Source organism: Sabethes cyaneus, chromosome 1 (genome assembly GCF_943734655.1).
Source record: "Sabethes cyaneus chromosome 1, idSabCyanKW18_F2, whole genome shotgun sequence".
Lineage (NCBI taxonomy): Eukaryota > Metazoa > Arthropoda > Insecta > Diptera > Culicidae > Sabethes > Sabethes cyaneus.
Genome location: NC_071353.1, coordinates 11,103,957 through 11,124,184, shown reverse-complemented (window position 1 = coordinate 11,124,184; position 20,228 = coordinate 11,103,957). Strand labels below are relative to the sequence as shown.

The 20,228-nt window shown below is 43.3% G+C and overlaps 2 protein-coding genes across 2 annotated transcripts; one reads left to right on the top strand and one right to left on the bottom strand.

Annotated features, from left to right (window-relative positions):
- Positions 1–1,365: 1,365 nt before the first annotated feature.
- Positions 1,366–16,036, bottom strand: LOC128737493 (acyl-CoA-binding domain-containing protein 5). The gene is made up of 5 exons (XM_053832138.1): positions 15,853–16,036; positions 15,025–15,453; positions 2,937–3,048; positions 2,795–2,876; positions 1,366–2,735 (listed from the first exon to the last, which is right to left on the bottom strand). The coding sequence occupies exons 2-5, from the start codon at positions 15,083–15,085 to the stop codon at positions 2,034–2,036; spliced, it is 957 nt and encodes a 318-aa protein (XP_053688113.1). The 5' UTR covers positions 15,086–15,453; positions 15,853–16,036; the 3' UTR covers positions 1,366–2,033.
- A 424-nt stretch (positions 16,037–16,460) lies between these two features.
- On the top strand, positions 16,461–18,843 carry LOC128737762 (exonuclease 1). The gene is made up of 2 exons (XM_053832470.1): positions 16,461–17,909; positions 17,968–18,843. Exons 1-2 carry the CDS (start codon positions 16,461–16,463, stop codon positions 18,841–18,843), a joined length of 2,325 nt encoding a protein of 774 aa, XP_053688445.1.
- Positions 18,844–20,228: the final 1,385 nt, after the last annotated feature.

Genomic DNA, 20,228 nt, shown 5'->3' with positions numbered 1-20,228 from the left:
GGTTCTAGAGAAGTGAATGCTGACCTCCCTCCCCGGATTCATTTAGACGGTGATGAAATCAGGGTGATAGAAGAGTTTGTGTATCTGGGCTCACTGGTTACCGCAGACAACGGCACCAGCAGAGAAATACAAAGACGCATTATGGCAGGAAATCGTGCCTACTTTGGACTCGGTAGGACGCTGCGATCGAACAAAACTCGCCACCGCATGGAGTTAACAATCTGCAGGACGCTGATTAGACCGGTAGTCCTTTATGGCCATGAGGCATGGACTATTCTCGTGGAGGGCCAACGCGAGCTTAGTATTTTCGAACGGAAGGTGTTGCGCACCATCTACGGTGGAGTACAGATGGAAGACGGAACGTGGATGAGGCGAACGAACCATGAATTGCATCAGCTGCTAAGGAACCACCCATCGCTCACCCCGCAAAAATCGGGCGTCTGCGATGGGCTGGGCACGTCGTGAGGATGTCGGACGACAGCCAGGTTAAAAAAGTTCTCAATAATGATCCGACTGGAACGAGACGGCGTGGCGCGCAGCGAGCAAGATGGATCGATCAAGTGGAAGGCTACCTGCGGACCCTACGCAAACTACGTGGCTGGCGAATTGCGGCCATGGACCGAGTGGAATGGAGACGACTTCTTCGTACAACAGAAGAAACTACGGCCTGGAGCTGATTAAGTAAGTAAAAATAAAGTATCAAGAACCTACCTAAATTTTGCGGCTTTCCTTCCTGCATTATCACTACGTTACGCATATCATCATCATATCTCACAAAAATTGCTTTCCTGGGATTTAATATCAAACTTTTTACGTTTTTGACGTAAATTCACCACGCTTCTTCTGGAGCTATCTCTGAGAATCTAGCAGGACTTCTGTTTACTAGATACGTCGCTGTTGACACTGCCTCGGCCCAAAATAGTTTTGGAAGTCTTCGCTCTGCTACTTCATTTTGCTCTGGAGTGTACGGATATGTGTTTCTCGCAACTGCTGCGAAGAATTGCATTCACGAAGTTAGTCCCATTGTCGGTCTCTAAAATTTTCAGCTTTCATCCTGTCTGACGTTCGGCCATAAACTCGGCCAACGGACCGACTAAATCCGAGTGCACCAAATCTAGTAACCTTTCAGCTCGTGAATTACGGACATGCTTGCTTTCTACGCAAGTAATTTATTCGGGAATTTTAAGTATTTGCATTCTTGTCAGTTTTCGTAAACTTTGAAAATTGAGATGTCCAAGTGAAAGAACTTGACCCAATTCTCAAAAGATTAGCTCGAACATTTACAAAAAAAAAATCGAAATTAAACCATAAGACTTTTGCTAATTCTATATTGTTTATTTCATAAATGATTTTACAATTGAATCAAATTTCATATGACAAACACCTTGGTAGTACAAATAATAAAATAAATAAACACGCCGTCATCAAAACAGCAGCAAAAAGTGATGGTAACTTTCAAATGCTTTTAGTCTTTTGTAAAAAAAATAAAACTACAAAAAATGCTCTTTGCGCTCTGCCGAACCTTGGCAATTGTATCAGTGAAAATGATAAACCTAAACGATAATATGTACCCATCCAAGGAAAAATGAATTGCACTTTTGTTCCTATCATTTGAACGATCTTGCCTTGCTTTCCATCCCGTCGATTATCACTAATTGAAAAGTACGCTAGTTTACGTAATTTCTGCGACGCGGACGCATACTTTTAGTTTACCTGTGCAATGACACTGGCATATTTAGTTAATAGAACTTCTGTGTCCCGTTGGCAGACGAAAAAGGTACCATTGTTGGATCAAAGTCCGCCAGCGGGTCACTCTGCGTCACTTTGGAATGTGTTTTAAATTATATATCCCTACTGCCTTGTGAAAACTGATCTTAGTTGTACCGTGCTCCATCCGGGCCATTGCTGTATCTGCTCTTCAATGTCCAATGAAAACAATAAAAGCTTAAACTAGATCACTACAGTTTTTTTACACCGCACTCAAGTTAGTAACATCGTAAGCAAACGCTAAAGGCAGCCTGAATTTACGGAACTCACTTTTTCCGCTGTAGCCAAACCATCATCCGGTTAACGACCAGTGGCCAGAGGATAATCATAGCCAACAACCGCGGTGAAATGTCCTCGAAAGGCCACCATGCCGGATAGTTTTTAGCTGGCGACCGCAAACCGGCAACCGTCTGCTCTATTACATTGATTCGATTGTTGGCTTGTTGGACACTTGCATTGAGCCGTTCAATGGCCCGGTTTAGATGGGCTGCAACTTCTGCATTACCTCCAACCGATGGGGTAAGACTATGGAAAAGCTCTCGTTCACCGGCGGCCGAGTGCGCAGACCGGCTGCGCGACGTAAACACCGCAGCAGACTCGATAGGACGGAACGGAGTCTCAGTTTCGGAGTCATCCACCGTATCGATGTACTCGTCATCGCTTAGATCCGACTGGGTGCCTCCATTCTGGTAGTAGTGATGGTAGCCATTGGCGAGCACCGGCTTCGGTACGGCCGTACCGTTGTGATAACCATTGACCATGGGTTGCTGCTGTTGAGCGGTCGTGACTGGTGAATTACGCGATGGACTGGCATCGCGGGATGCCAGCGGAGAGTTCGGACGAGAGCGAACTTTTTGTATTACCTCCGGGGCGACCATCTCCAGATCGTTGATGCTTACACTGTCATCGCCGTTGCCGTACTGCAGGAAGTTAGCCACGTTGTCGGTGTAGGACATCGTTTCGACGATCTAAGTGGTATAATAGAAAATTAGATACTGCTAGTGATAGTTTTTATGGTATAAACAACCTTTCTCAGCTCGTCAACATATTTCTGCATTGCCACTTCCTGTGGCATGTCCGCCAACCGATTCCAGGCATCGTATTTGGCTCTAAAAAAATCCAGACGATTGTCATAGCCTAATAATTATAGGTAGGTATTGAAAACTTACCTTCCAACAACATCCCAGAAAGCCGGGCGCCGTTCCAAACACTTTCCTCTAGTCGCTTGTTTGAAAAGCGAGTAGAAAGTAAGCAGCATATCATTGCTTGGCTGATAAGGACCTGCAAAGTGAAGAATTTAAACAACAATATTAGTGCTTATCATCTCAAGCGGATAATTTTGCGACGTTGATAAGGAAACTTTAGATATTAATAATCCTCTGTTCAGTTCGAGAAATCTCCCGACTTAGGAACCTACCAACTTCCACTAATAATTGTTAACAACATGACACGGCGTTATACGAGTACCAGTACAGCTACAAAGATCGCAGTCTACAAAATGTAAAACACGCTCGTCACGCAGCTCCATAACATTGGTCCGTCGCGCTAGTCAAGGCCCGCTTCCAGCTGACCAAAGACGCACAGCAAGACGCGAGACACGAAACAAAAACACCGGTCATCAAGAGCGACCGGTTTTAGCGCCAGCTTGAACGGGTCGACAGAAAAAACAAGAGCCGGAGTGGATTACGAAAACTCTATCGAGCACCATCCGGGCAAGGATGATACGGCGGGACGGCGCTGCAAGTCAATAGAGCTTGATGAAATTTGCACACCACCATTGGGAGTGCTTTGGACCTGACTGGAATGAGCAAATCAAAGCAAGCAGTCACAGTTCCATACCGTACCGTATTACGGTTTATTGACAATTTATGGCATTATTTATTCCGTGACTATAGAAACGCTCGGTTGATTTGTTTTCTTTTTGCTGCACGAGCTCGCCGGAATGAATTAATTTTAAAGAGAAATGATATAACGGAGATTCTATTCAATATTTAGTTTTAAAACACAAAACCATGTTTTTTCGCTTTTACTTCAATACCTAGTAGGTAAGCATTGCTTTTGTACCAAACGATAGTTTCACATTGTGCATTTTGTGTGTAAATTAGTCTTATTGATAGGATTTTTTGTTGTAAAAGTGACGAGTGGCGCCGAAAAACCACACGGACGTAAACAATATTTTACCCAGTCATTTGATGCCAATGGCGCAAGCAAAGCCATTTGATTGTGCGGTGCCCTTCAGCGATTTGCTGCTCGCCACCACCGCTGGCCATGAAACAGATGGACAAACACAATTAGAGTCTATAAATTTTGATCGTTTTCCACGCAGTATTGCTTTTTTGTGATTTCGCAAAGCAATTTCTTTTTCTTCGTCTAGTGCGGACAATGCTTACTGTACTGGTTCTGGGTGTAAGTAAGAATATGCACGTTAATTTCGTGTTCCTGTTTATGACAGCGCATCATATTCTGGGCGATTTCAATCTGCCTAGGAACAAATGACGTGAACACCGACAATGGGTAGTTGTACGCTGATTTTGGTGCGTCAACTTTATCGCTAATTGAAGCAGCCTCGGAGTTGCCACCTGGTGGAACCGTCGAATAGCAATGGACCGGCGTCAAGAAGTGTGCAGCGGGTGAAGGGAGTGAATTTCGGATGAAACTTGGAGGATGATCGTCATGCGGAGAGAGGCAAAAGCCGGTATTGAGCGAACCAGAGCCAGAGCTAAGACAGCTCCCCGTCAACGATACGCCAAACTGGTAAGGGCTGTTTAACAAGCTTGTTGGTCGGACAAGAGATCCTGGACTAACTTGAACGATGTTTCTCGCCGCCTTTGTGGTGCCAAGATGAATACGAACAAGCCGCTAAAGAACTAAGCTGGTCAGTTACTGACTGATCGTGCAGAACACGGTCAAAGTCCCTAGAAAAGGAGCCCTTACTAAATACTGTAACTAGCGGAGCATCACGTTGCTCTGTATTACTCGTAAACGGCGCACCGTGGGATGAAACCCAAATCTAGGTGGACAAAAGTAATTACGCTTAAACCGTCAGTCCTAGGTATAAAGTATCTTCGGAGAAAATTTGTTATTTCAACTTCCGCATTTTTTGCTGTATATGGCATTAGGGTGACCATCATAGTAGGCGTGTGCAAAATATAAACTTTTTTATGGTTGAAGTTAGCTAAATAAAATGTTCTGCAAAGTTAAAGAACATTAAATTTTGAGTAACTTTGCTGAAGAAATAAAAGCCCTATCTTTTATGGTTGATGGACTGGGGTAATTTAAAGTTTTTTGGTCGGGGTGGACCTAAAAAATCCGTTTTTCCTTAATATGTCCTTTCGTGTTCATTTCTCACAAATCATGCCTTCTGAGCACTTTCACATACATTGAAAACGCACATTTTATTTGAAGGAATCAGGTTGCTATCTCCTGCGGTTCTAAAGCTACAGACAGTTTTTCTAAAAAAATATACTTTTTTCAAATGTCAATAACGTAAAAACTGCTCAAAAGCAGCACATGAAATTTTGTATGGATGTTTAGTAATATATTGGCTACCGAAATTAATTGAGATCGCATCGGTCCAGGTCGGCCCTTTTTTGCTAAACCGTATTGAATATGAAGTAAAAATTACCGTTTTACTTACCTAAATCACAATTTTTACGGTAATAAGATGGATTAAAAAACAAAAATATTTATTTGTATTTTTTTTGCATGATTAAGTTAAATACAAATATTTAGAATTATTTTTGTTTTTTAATCCATTTTATTACCGTAAAAATTGTGATTTTGGTAAGTAAAACGGTAATTTTTACTTCATATTCAATACGGTCTAGCAAAAAAGGGCCGACCTGGACCGATGCGATCTCAATTAATTTCGGTAGCCAATATATTACTAAACATCCATACAAAATTTCATGTGCTGCTTTTGAGCAGTTTTTACGTTATTGACATTTGAAAAAAGCATATTTTTTTAGAAAAACTGTCTGTAGCTTTAGAACCGCAGGAGATAGCAACCTGATTCCTTCAAATAAAATGTGCGTTTTCAATGTATGTGAAAGTGCTCAGAAGGTATGATTTGTGAGAAATGAACACGAAAGGACATATTAAGGAAAAACGGATTTTTTAGGTCCACCCCGACCAAAAAACTTTAAATTACCGCAGTCCATCAACCATAAAAGATAGGGCTTTTATTTCTTCAGCAAAGTTACTCAAAATTTAATGTTCTTTAACTTTGCAAAACATTTCATTCAGCTAACTTCAACCATAAAAAAGTTTATATTTTGCATACGCCTACTATGATGGTCACCCTAATGCCATATACAGCAAAAAATGCGGAAGTTGAAATAACAAATTTTCTCCGAAGATACTTTATACCTAGGACTAACGGTTTAAGCGTAATTACTTTTGTCCACCTAGATTTGGGTTTCATCCCACGGTGCGGCGTCTTGTTCAACCCTAGAAGGGTTACTGCTGGCGTGAGACAGAACTGTATTTTATCACCGGTGCTGTTTCTCATCGTTATGAATGAAATATTAGTTGGAGCGATTGACTGCTGACCGTTGCCTTAGAATACTCTAACGATGGCGCATGACCAAGGCCTAGCCGACGACATTGTCTTGCTCGCACAACGCCGATTTGATACGCAGATTAAGTCAGATGATTTCTCCGAGAGCTCCCAGGCAGTAGGTCTCACAGTCAATGTAGCAAAGACTGTGTCTATGGTAGTGAACAATGATAATCCTTCACAGTAGCGGGTCAACAGGTTGAGCAAGCGGATGCCTTTCAATATCTTGATAGCCAGACAACCTGAAATAGACGCTCCAAAAACTTCAGCCAGACAATGCCCGATGGTGGTATCAAGACTGATGTACCCACACGGATCAGAAAGGTCAGGGGTGCCTTTGCAGATTTGCGTAACATTTGGCGCTCAAACCAAATCACTCTACATAAGAAAATTTTCAACTCAAACGTTAAATTCGTATTGCTGTACACCTGCGAAACGTTGCGCGTCTCAGTGGAGATAACGCAAAAACTGCAGGCATTTATTAATCGCTGCCTGCGGTATATCACAACTGGATATCCAACGAGGAACTTCATCGTCGATGTCATCAACGGCAGATAGCAACAGAAATCCGAGAACGTTGGTGGAAGTGGATCGGACACACTTTGGGGAAAGGAGCGAACGAGATCTACCGAGAAGCACTCGACTGAAATCCGCAAAGGCAGCGTAGAAGAGGCAGACCCAGAGGCTCATGGCGACGCAGCTTAGCAAACGACGTCCGGGCTGTCCTGACGACAGGTGAAAGCCATGACGGGTAACCCACTCTTGCACCACCAGGTCTAACCATTTTGCTTGCTGCGCCCCTTGTCGTCTTGTTCCTACTTGATTTGAAGCGAACGATATCTTTGTAGGGCAGTTGTCCGGCATTCTAGCAACATGCCCTGCCCATCGTATCCGTCCAGCTTTAACCGCTTTTTTAATACTGGGTTTGCCATAGAGTTCATGGTTCATTCTCTGCCTCCATACTCCCTTCTCCTGCACGCCGCGGGAGATCGTTCTCAACACTCGTCTTACGAAAACTCTGAGCACTCGTAGGTCCTCCACCTCCTTGAGCATTGTCCACGTTTTTTGCCCGTAGAGGACAACAGGTCTAATAAACGTCTTCTACAGGGTGCACTTTGTACAGGGGCTTACACACTTAACAAAAAGCACCGAATCCGGTAAAATTTTACCGAAATCTAAACAGCTGAACGTTCGGTAAAAATTTCGATGGTGCCAATCGACGTTTACAGATCATTAATAATGTTTGGTGCAATAAAAAATTCTACCGAACGTTCTGCTGTTTAGATTTCGGTAAAATTTTACCGAACCGATTAAGTGTGTAGTCTGTTCGACCGCAATTGCTTATAAAGCCCATAGTAAGCACAACCTCCGCTGATATTACGCCTCCGTATCTCACGGTTAGTGTCATTGTCCGTCATTACCAGTGAGCCAAGGTAGACAAATTCATCGACTACTTCAAACTCATCGTCGTCGATCATTATACTACAGCCCAAGCGGCTGTTTACGGTCGATGGTAGCATTTGCGGCATTGAAGTCAACGAACAACCTGCTGCAACTACCGTGGAATCGCGTCTCTGAGCGCCGTTTCCCAATTGTTCGAAAAGATTACACTCGACTTTACTAACTATTGCCGTAATTTTATAGCGGAGGAACAACATGGGTTTATTTCTAAGTGCTCTACAAACACTAATCTTATGGTGTATTCATCTGCAATCATCCGTGCGCTGCAACAACGTCTCCAAGTTGACGCAATATATACAGATTTTTCTGCTGCATTTGATAAACTAAACCACCAAATTGCAATTGCTAAGCTTGAACGTTTTGGATTTTCCGGCTCCATACTGAATTGGATACGCTCGTACTTGGATGACCGCAAGATGGCAGTAAAAATCGGTGACTCAATCGATATTTTTTGCCGCAACATCTGGAGTTCCGCAAGGAAGTCATTTAGGTCCTTTAATATTCCTACTATACCTGAATGATATCCACCTACCCATTGAATACCAGAAATTATCTTATGCCGATGACTTTAAATTGTTTCATATTATACAAAACGTAGACGACCAAATCTTTCTTCAAAAGCAACTGGATAGCTTTTACTTATGGTGCGTTACCAACCGAATGGTTTTGAATGCTTCGAAATGCTCTGTCATCTCATTTTCTCGAAAACGCTACGCTACGAAAACGCTAGTATCATACGATTATAAAGTGTTTGGTCAAATATTGAATAGAATAACTGTAGTCAAAGATTTAGGCATCTTATTGGATACTAAGCTTACCTTCAAAGAACACATCGCTTACATTTCTGCAAAGGCTGGGCGCGCTCTAGGTTTCATGTTTCGTGTAACTAAATTATTCAAAAACGTCCATTGTCTTAAATCAGTCTACTGTTCTCTGGTTCGCTCAGTTTTAGAATATGGATCTATTATTTGGGCACCATATTACCAAAATGGCATTCAGAAAATTGAAGCAATTTAACACAAATTCTTGCGGTGTGCCCTTCGCTTCCTTCCATGGAATGATCCTAATAATTTACCTTCTTATGAAAGTAGATGTCAGCTAGCTGGACTTGACCTGCTAAGCGTTTGTCGCGATGTTGCTAAGGCTACCTTTGTTGCCGATCTAATTCGCTCGGATATTGACTGCCCCGATTTGCTTAACCGTCTCAATTTCAATGTGAGGCCTCAAAATTTACGTCGTAATAATCTCCTGTTCATCCCTGGTTCTCGCACAAACTACGGCCACAATGAACCATTAGTAAGTGTATGTCGCGTGTTTAACGTTTGTAATGAAGAATTCGATTTCAATGTCTCTCGTGCTACGTTAAAGAAGAAATTTCGTCTTGTTATATCTGCCTCATAAGTATTTAATCAGTGTGTATAAATTGGGTGTATTATTTGTGAATTAGCGCATAGGATAGTATATAAGCAATGTTGTACTGTAGCATGTCATGTTATCTGTTGTACAATTAAAAAATGAGAGGTTTTGTGCCCACGGGAGATGATACAACGACATCGAGTATCACTCCCGAGTGCTTTTCCCTACTCCACAGAAAATAAACAAAAATAAACAGAACAAATGGTGAGTGGAAACTCTGTATTCACGACTTTTTTGAAGAATATACCGCATGATAAATATTTGATCCGTTGTGGACCGTCCTTTAACGGAGCCGGATTGATAAGTTCTCACAAATCCGTTCGCAGTTGGTGATAGACGGCGGAAAGTAATTTGAGACAGCACTTTGTAGGCGGCATTCAGAACGATGATCGCTCGACACTCCAACTGCTGGAACCCGGATATTCCACCAGGACGACCGTGACCTCAGACATCCGCATGTCTTATCGCCCATCGTGATGCTGGGACGCACTGTAGATGGAATTATGGACGACCCCGATCCCCCCGCCGCAGTCGAGCCTTTCCAGCCAGCGACCAACCGGTCCCGGTCCTGCTTACGGGTGCAGGAAACGGGGCTTCCAAAGTCGCCTTCCAGGCAAGTTTGAAATCGCTGAGCCCAGCCCTACTGATCCGTTCTTCGCTTCTAGTTTATCGCCATCGAGCCTCTGAGACCTCCATCCCGTCCACGTCTATTACCAAAACGTTGGTGGTATGAACGCGAGTAGTCCTGGTTACCTGCTAGCATGCGCCGACAGTCCGTACGAGATAATTGTGCTGACCGAAACCTGGCTTGACAACCGTACGTACTCTCGGCAGATATTTGGGCCGAACTACGAGGTCTTTCGCTGCGATCGAAGTGTGCACAACAGCCGCAAAGCTACGGTAGGCGGAGTCTTGATTGCGGTCCACCGCCAGTTGCAGGCCTTCGCCATCGAAAACGTCGAGTGGTTGCCGGTTGAGCAAGTATGGGCAAATGTCAAACTTTCAAACCGTAGACTATTGTTGTGTGCTATCTATATACCCCCTGAGCGCATCCGAGACCCGGTTATTCTGAATGCACATATTAATTCAGTTAACCGAGTAGCATCGATGGCATCTACGTCGGATGACCATTTTATTCTGAGCAATTTCAATCTACCTGGCATTAAATGGCGTGAACGCGGCTACGGGTTCCTGTACGCCGACATGGGTTCGTCAACTTTATGGCCTATCAATATTGAATTGCTCGATTGCTATAGTACTGCGACCGTTCAACAAGTAAACGATATACCCAGCGATCTATGCTTTGCCAGTGTTCGTAGCCAGGCCCCGGAAGTGACGATGGCGCCTACCCCGCTTGTCAAGCATGTTCTGCATCATCCAGCTCTGCTAATTCCTACCAGCCAACAAATACTCCGTTATGTAAATATTGCGCCTCCAGCCGTCTTCTACGACTTCGCCCATGCTGAATTTGAGGATATTCTAAATGTGTTAAGCAGCATCAACTGCAATAATAACGATACAAACACTGCTGCCACGACCTTCTCTAATATCTGGAACTACGGCATCGATCGCCACGTTCCCAAAAAACTGCTCCCGCTCTAAACCAGACACCCTGGCTAAACACTATGTTGCGTCGTCTCAAATCCGAAAGGAAAAAGCTGCTCTAAAGAAATTTTCGAGTTATAGGACCTTATCCCTCCGCAACCACTACGACTTTCGAAGCTACCTGAGAAATGTCGAGCGAAGATTGAAACGTAACCCTAAATCCCGGAACCCGGAAAGGTGACGGTCTACCCTCGGTTATGTTCCTGGGTGATAAAACGGCGACGGTGAACTGTTCTCGATGAAATTCTCCAGTGTATTTACTGAAGAAAGTTTGACGATTGCAGAGATATCCACAGCGACCGAGTGTGTTTCTTTCCTGGGCCATTCATTGAATAGTCTCACCATCGATGAAGTGATGGTTACATCGGCCGCCGCAAAGTTGAAACTTTCTCGATCAGTTGGACCGGGCGGTATACCACCTGTTTTCCTGAAAAAATGCATCCACGCTCTCGCCGCTCCAATGAGACTTCTTTTCAGCTTACCCGTCAACTCAGGTATCTTTCCCTCAGCATGGAAATCGGCACACATGTTCCCTGTGCATAAAGAGGGAAATAGGAAAAACGTAGATAACTATCGAGGAATCTCTGCTCTAAACTCAATTTCGAAACTGCTTGAGCTCGCCATGTTTGAACCAGTATTTGCATTTTTCAAACAGTACATCTCTGATAACCAAATCGCCACTGCCAAACTAGATAAGCTAGGCATAGGTGATCCGTTTCTGCGTTGGTTCCGTTCATACCTAACCGATCGCCACATAAAGGTGAACATTGAAGGCAGTCTCTCAGGATCGTTCATTGCTCATTCTGGAATACCACAAGGCAGCCATCTCGGTCCTTTAACATTCTTTATTTACTTCAAAGACGTCAACTACCTGCTTAAATGTCCGCGACTCTTGTCGACCTCACGTTGTATTCAAACGTTGAAAATCTATCCGACACCGCTGTCCTTCAGGAGGAACTATCGATCTTTGCCAAATGGTGTGTCGATAACCGCATGCTGCTAAACCCCAACAAGTGTGAAGTCATCACATTTTCTAGAAAGCTGAACCCATTCTCTCTTGACTACTGGCTGTCAAATACGACTCTAAACTTACCTTCAAACAGCACATCGCGTTCATCATGGACAAAGCCTGCAGAAACCTTGGGTGCATTATGCGCATCGGCAAGAAGTTCAACAATGTGTGCTGTTTGAAAGCTCTTTATTGTGCATTATTCCGCTCCAATCTTGAATACTGTGCTCCAGTTTGGAGTCCCTGCTATCAAAATGGAGTTAGCCGAATCGAGTCAGTACAGCGCAGATTCATTCGTTTTGCTCTTCGGAGACTTCCAAGGAATAACCCTTTCCAGCTGCCAATCTACGAACAACGCTGTAGGCTCATCGACATAGACCCCCTTCATGTTCGTCGTGATATCGTGAATAGAGCAATAATTGTCTCCGATTTATTGACCTCGCGAGTGGATTGCCCATATATATTGGAAATCCTTGATATTCAAGTCCGGAGTCATACATTGCCGAATCGACGGACTAACTACAGCAGCTTCAGCAAGATTACCGGTCTACAACGCCACTTTAACGCCGTTTTTACTCCAGCTTCGAATTTGACGTCAGCCGTAACGTGCTGAAAACCCGTTTTTTATCAACAGCACGTAATTTTTAGATTAGGGTATTATTTGGGCTACAAGGCCTGTTGATGTACAAATAAATAAACAAACAAACGGGATAGTTCTCATAGTCCAGCTTGGCGCCCTTCATGTATATCGGGCAGATAACTCCATGCTTCCGGTAGTTGATCCTTAATTCTAACAGTTAGCCGGTGCATACAAATGACAAGCTTTTCTGGTTCCATTGAAATAAGCTCCACTCCGATGCCATCTTTTCCAATCGAGTTATTGTTCTTTAGTTGCATAATGGTCTCCTTAACTTCGCCTATCGCTGGGGCTGGCACCTCTTCCCCGTTTGTCGAGCCGCCGAAATTGCTTTTTCTACCACCATGGTTCTCCGTCTGGGCGTCATGCAGGTGTTCATCGAAGTGCCGCTCCCACCTTTCGGTTGCCTCACGATCATCCGTTAAAATACTGCCATTCTTATCCCGACACATTGCGGCTCGCGGCACAAAGCCCTTGCGGGATCCGTTCAGTTTTTGATAAAACTTTCGCGGTTCCTGAGAACGATGCAGATGCTTTAACTCCGTATTCTCCTGTTCTTCCAGGCAGGTTGGCATCGGTGCCGAATATTGTTCACTACGGTCCGAGTTAACGTTAGCGCTTCGATTGGATTTGACGTCAATGAAGTCTGAGAAGTATCGACAGTTAATCAAAACGTGGTCGATCTGTGATTCTGTCTGATTTGGTGACCTCCAGCCGTACTCTTGTAGTTATCTCTGCTGAAAGAAGACACTACGTACGGCCATGTTCTTGGAGGCGGCAAAGTCGATCAGTCTTAGACCCATTTTGTTCGACGGGTGTGCGCTGAATCCTCCAACCACCGGTTTGAGGTTTGTGTTCTTCCTCTTGACCGACCTGAGCATTGAAACCTCCGATGACGATCTTGACCTGTGCGTAAAATTCCATTTTGTCGTCATCAGTACTTCTGAGTTGAGAGCTGTGCACGTTGATAATGCTTATGTTAAAGAACCGGCTCTTACATTTGTCATTCTGACTTGCACATTTGAGGATTGATTGGCCACCACCCGTTTTCGCATCTCGCCCATCACTATGAAAGCTGTACCCAGCCCATGTGTGTTGCAGCCGCAGCAGGTAGACGAAATGTCCAGAAGTTGAGAGTTCGGCAATTTCATGTCCCGAGTTTCTAATCCATGGTCCTTTTTCGTCACACGGGACTTTCCGATTATTCCAGTCCGAATTTTTTTGTTCCTCATTCATTGTTTAATAGTTTTTCGTGGTGGTGGCTTACTTCAAGTACGCGTCTTTTTCTATCAATTTTGTAGGCAAGTCGGCACTTAGAGATACCGAGACAAATGTGCTTTTTTCGAAAAAACCTCCCTGCGGCATTTTATCTAATCAAAGCAAGCAATGCTGCTTGTTTCAGAAAGTGTTTATCAATAGGGTGTAGAGCTAAGTAATGCTTGAATAAAATGTTTGAATAAATCGATTTTACACGTGACAATTTTTTAATAATCCTAGTCAAACCAATGATCGTTCACAATAACTTAGAAAATTCCATTTTTTTGCAAATTATTGTTTGGACAACATTGAAACGATGATGTTCAGAGCAAGGACGATAAAATCTGTGACAGCTCAAAGGCAAAAAACCTTGTTCCTTTTTTCCGGACCCATTAGAATTGAACGCTTAAAAGTGGTCATCAACAAATCAACCGAAATAATTTTTTCGCAAGGTCCACCACTGGCATTGCTTCCGAACCATGTCTGCCAGTTTCGGTGCAACATTTTCAAATGTTACTAAAAAGCAACTAACAAACAACTGTATTGATTTTCTGCATCGTTAACCGCTGGTTCGTCCCATTCCGCCACATCTGTTCTTTATCTTCCGTCTACGGCGAACCTTGTAAGTTATTCGCCATACCTCGCTGATTTCGATGCAAGTGATCTTCGACAAGGCACCGTATTGTATGAATTGTATAGAAATCTCGAGGTGCTAACGTTAATGGTGGTAAAGGTCAAGATGGATCGTGCTCACATTAGCGGAACTGGCTAATAACCTGTTGAGCAAAGGTACTGCTTAGCAGAGAGTAAAAAAAATCTTGCGCCGGCTCAAGCTAAAGTCATCTGTTTTGCTGTCGCATTACAGAAAGTACAGGCGTACAGTTGTGCGCTGCAAACATACGAGCGTTTGCTAATCCAAAATATGACCGACCGGTTCCTCTATTGCAGGGTCGGTACGTGGTGCTTCTCAACATAACTAAAGAGAAACCAGTCTAAATGCTAGTAACTGGTTTTACCTTTCTGTGTGACCATGAATAAAATATAATCACTACCAGTACAAAATTACTTTAATATCGTTCTCATCAAAAATTAGGACCATACTCATATACAGTCAATTATTAAATATTTGATAGAGAATAGCCGATGATGATAACAAACTGTTTTAAAATTTTATTATTTTTAACCGCGTAGTAAACACCTTATCATCTTAATACGATGTTTTTGTTCGAACCGTTCGAACCAAACAAGCAATCTTATCAAAGCAAAGTACAAAAATAAACCATTTCCATACAAAAACACCCATAAAACACTTACCATTTTTTGGCAAGCCACGAATCACGTTGACGGCTGCATTGAATCGATCCTCGATAGACATCGTTCGTGTCGTTTTGCTTCTGCTAGCAGCCCGCAGCTGCGTTCAGCGGTCACCGTGCCCAAACGAATTCGTAACCAACTTGATTTTACTGCGTTACCCCGTCTGTCCTCTCTCTAATATTTGCGAAGCGGATCAGCTTGCAGTGCAGTGGATTAGTATTCCTAACGAAGAATAGTATACGCTTTCACGGTCCTCCAAATGCCAACGTCCGACAAAGATACCTCTCAGCGCCTCAGTGCACCACCTCACTCGCGCTGTTACGTAAATAAACGCGTTTTTTCTCTACTGGACTGACTGGCCGGTGCACTACAATATGCCAATTTTCTAAGTTCAACTCCCAGTCGGTATCCACAGCGACTTCAGGGCGACTGAAAGGTGTAATTATATGTACATATTAAATGCTGACGACGACGATGAACACGACGTTGCTGTTCGTACAATAGCAGTTCCTTTCTTCTTAAATAATTTGTAATATTTTTACGTTTGTTTACATTAACGTTGCTTTGGATTTAACAATCAAAAACTATTATGTTGCTGAACAAATGACCTTGATCAATGAACTTATTGTTTCATTAATATCAATTGCTGCCTTCTCTCGGGACACACTTCTTTTCGTCAATTCACTACCGGAAAATCCAGATTTCAACACGAGAAGTTGCAAAAAATAATCATTTTGCGAAGCTTTATTCCGTCCGATAGCACCTCACACACCAACGCAACGCAGTACTTTGCTTACTTGAGAAACCGCGTATAGTAATTATCATTACCTCACACTTGCTTACGCCCAACAAATTCGACTATCGGATTTGTCTGTTATGCACACAGCGTTCTCACGAGTTGACCGATGACCGGATTATCGTTTGGAAAAATCATTCCGAAAAATATGTATGAACGAATGGAAAAAATCTCACATCTAGCAACGAACGCTGATAAACACGACACGCAAAGGGAGTGTTCCAAGAACGACTGAATGAACCATTGAACTGAACAAACTTGACTTTTTCATCTGACATGTTAGCTGACAGTCTGGCAGTTTGACCAGTGGTGTTGGTAACTTGGGTGCCGTTTAAATATTACGTTATAATACAGCCAATGCAGCAATCGGAGGACGTCACAGGGGTGTCTTCTTCATGCACATCGCTTTATACCTCATTGGTTACGTACGGCTGGCGCGAAAAACTGCCACTTTTCTGTTTTGAATGAAAATTGAAAAGTTATCGCCGCTCGTTCTGCTTTGTTTTGCTGGTTTCATGTTCAATAAACAATTATTAAACTAAAAGGTTGTATTACAAGTGTGTTGTGTACTTTTGTGAGTGTTTTGTGATGTGCTATTGAATTTAATATTAAACACGATTTTGTGTTCTTTCGCATAACCATGGGTATAACAGGGCTGATTCCGTTTCTGGAAAAAGCGTCCAGCCAGTTTCACTTGCGCGACCTCCGGGGCCAGTGCGTAGCTATCGATAGTTACTGTTGGCTACACAAAGGCGCTTTCGCCTGTGCAGACAAACTTGCCCGTGGAGAGCCGACTGACGTTCACATCCAGTACTGCCTAAAATACGTCAACCTTTTGCTGTCCCACGATATCAAACCGATTCTGGTGTTCGATGGCAGACACCTCCCGGCGAAAGCTGCTACAGAAGCTAAGCGACGAGAAAGTAGAAACAGTTCTAAGAAACGGGCAGCTGAATTGCTGCGGGATGGTAGGATTGATGAAGCCAGAAGTTTCCTGCGTCGTTGCGTTGACATCACCCACGGTATGGCTTTACAGCTGATACAGGAGTGCCGGAAGCGAAACGTGGACTGTGTGGTAGCCCCGTATGAAGCCGACGCTCAGTTAGCTTTTCTCAACAAGAAAGGCATTGCACAGGCTGTAATAACGGAAGATTCCGACCTGATGCTTTTCGGATGCAGTAAGGTTTTGTTTAAACTTGATCTTAACGGACAGGGCATGATGATTGAAGCCGATAAACTATACTTGGCTATGGGATGCAAAGAAGAAAAATATTCTTTTGATAAGTTTCGTTACATGTGTATTTTGTCTGGATGCGATTATATGGACTCGCTTCCAGGAATAGGATTGGCCAAAGCGCGGAAATTTGTTCTCCTGACCGAAGAAACAGATGTACGGAAAGCGCTAGCTAAAATACCCGCTTACCTTAATATGAGACACCTGGAAGTAACTGACGAATACAAGATGGATTTTCTGAAAGCAGATGCCACATTTAAGCATATGGTGGTATATGATCCGACGAAAAGAGAACAAACAAGGTTGAATGACCCTGAAGAGATGGGAACGGATTCTGAGCTGTGCTGCAACGCAGGCAGTTTTTTAGATGAAGGAACGGCACTTCAACTTGCTTTGGGCAATTTGGATCCCTTCAGCATGAAAAGCATGGATGACTGGCATCCGGATCATGAAGGCTGTCAACCGACCGGTGGAAAAACGATGAGCTGGAAACAATCATCAATTGCAAAGCATACCAGTGTTTGGAAACCTAACTATCAAACACGAAGACCGAGTTCAGAAAGTATTCGGGAAAATTTGATAATAAAAAACCACTTTAAAGCAGCAGAGACGCACGCAAAACGACCTGTTCCTAATCCGGATTTTGAGAATGCTGAAAAGCATGAAACTATCGACGATCTCTTGAATGCTTATGGAATTAAATCAAAAAATGAACAGCCACCTTTGAAGAAACTTTGTTTGACTACAGCTTCTGTTTCATCGATTAGTTTTGCTGATAGTACACAAGTGCTTGAGAATATGCCATCTTTCGAATGCAGCCCCAGTAAACTACATTCACGGCGTAATCCATTCCAGGTAGATGCAGTCAGTTGCGTTCTCATTTTGTCCATTACAATGCATTTTAATATTCCAGATAAGTTCAACCGATTCCACTTCTATCAGGAGTCGCGACTCAAGGTCAGAAGTTTTATCACCGACGAAACTCACCATAGAAAATAGCTCTTTGCTACGGAACGTTAGTCCGGTGAAGAAGATAGAATTTTCCGCTAGTTCCACTAGTTATTCTATTCAAGCCACATCCAGTAAAACTAATAAACTAAGCCGGTTTAAGCGGGCGACTGTAACTAATGTGGACGATGGACAAAAGGTAATTAGTAGGTTTTTTTCGACATCGATTGCTACTAGCGAAACAATTTCTGAAGAATGCAACCAAGACGGTACCGTCGACGCCACAAGTGTTTACTTGCTTTCGCCGGAAGCAAAGCTGCACCAACGAGGCGATTCAACGCCCAAAAAGCAAAAACCACTCTCCGGACTGGTCGAGCGCTTGTACTCGCCAGATCCTCCGACAAAACGTTTTGACCAGTGCACGGAAGCAGTGGACAATGGGTTCATTGAAGAACCGGAACAAGGCTTCAGCTCGTCGCAGAAAGAGAACGAGATCACGGTGAAAGATGAAGTGACAAATGGGAAAACGTCTCGGTTGCAATTATTTTCCAAACAGGACCCCATTCGACTAACGGAGAACGTTACCAGTGCTAGTGTCACTGTAGCGCAAGACGCGAAGCAGCCGGAATCGACTGACGATTTGGCGATTGTCATTGAGGACGAAGAGGAGACTGATAAGCCTGATCCGACCACTAGAGGAGTGCAATTAAGTAGGCAAAATTCCAAGCCTTCTAGTCGACGGGTAGGATTAGCTAAAGGAAAAAGGGTAAAGGACGTAGGACCAACGCAGAGCAAACTTTCCATGTTTGGATTCCAAAAGAAGTATGTGATACAGCAGTAATGTGGGAATGTTCAGTTCTATTAATCTTTTATATTTTCGAATTATTTGCAGAGTGCAGCTGAGCTAGGCAATTATTATGGAAATCTCAAATCTCACTGCCTAGCAAGTCTACCAACTAAAGTGTTCGTTTGCTTTTGGAGATTGTATAGGTACTATTGACACAATAAAACACAATTTTCCAATGAAAGTGCCCTGGATTTACTGAAGAAACCGGTGAACCATCGACTTGAATGGATGTGAAGGTTGAAGGATCGTAAATAAAATAAACAAATTTACAGTTATAAGGTGGCTTTCGTAACTGCAAGGACGACAGATGAAGAGTCGATTCAACGCCATTTACGACCTTTCCAATTTTGATCTGTTTCCCCAGGCCTTTCAATTCCCGTAAGCGACTGATCACATTACTTTTATCATAGGCTGGGCTGAATAATGCCATAGGTATCTTGCGCATCTGTAGGTATAAAATAGACCCTACAGTGGTGCAAAGCTCCGTATTTAGCAACTCCTGTCCCTACCTCCTCGTAGTACCAGCTGGGATACGAGTAACCTTGGTGGATCGGGTAACTAACCCCAGTAGAAGCTAAGGTCGTATGCTGGCAGGGAAGGAGGGCTCTTGCAAGCCGTCACCACGAAAAACTATTAAGAAGCAATGCAAAAAAAGCAAAACCATGGCTATAAACGTCCTGTTGAGAACTTGACCCTTCTTTATTGACAGACTTCGTTGCCAGTTATTAGAGCACAGGACAGTTACGGGGCTAGATCCTACTGACTCTATAGCAGCACCTCCTGAATTCGCCAAATTCATCCGGCAACGCTCCGACCTTGCTTCGCAAATATACAAAGTCTACCGCAATGAGTACGCATGTACTCTAGGAAGAACTAGACATGAACATTTCATAGATAAAAGTCTATCGAGGTTCTATCCAATTACTCTTGAAAAACTCAGGTCAGTAATATGGTCCCTAGAGGAGAAATCTGGTTCTGATAAGATCAGTTCCAGAATCTTAAAAGATGCCTTCGACGCTATTGGTGACACGTTGTTGGAAATAATAAATACCTCGCTAGCAACTGGCAGCGCTGGACATGCCGGATTCGTGGAAGGAATCACTTGTAGTGCCCATCGGAAAGGTCAACGGAACGGTGAAAGCCGAAGAACATCGCCCGATAAACCTGCTTCCAATATATGAAAAAGTTTGGAAATTGGTAGTCAAAGAACAGTTGTTGGAGTACGTAACAATAAATAATCTTCTCGTTCCTGAACAATCTGGATACCGCAAGCAGCATTCCTGTGAAAGCGCTTTAAATCTAGTTCTAGCAAAGTGCAAAGAAAAACTGGAGAGTAAGCAAAATGGATTGCGGTGTTTCTGAATTTAAAAAGAGCTGTG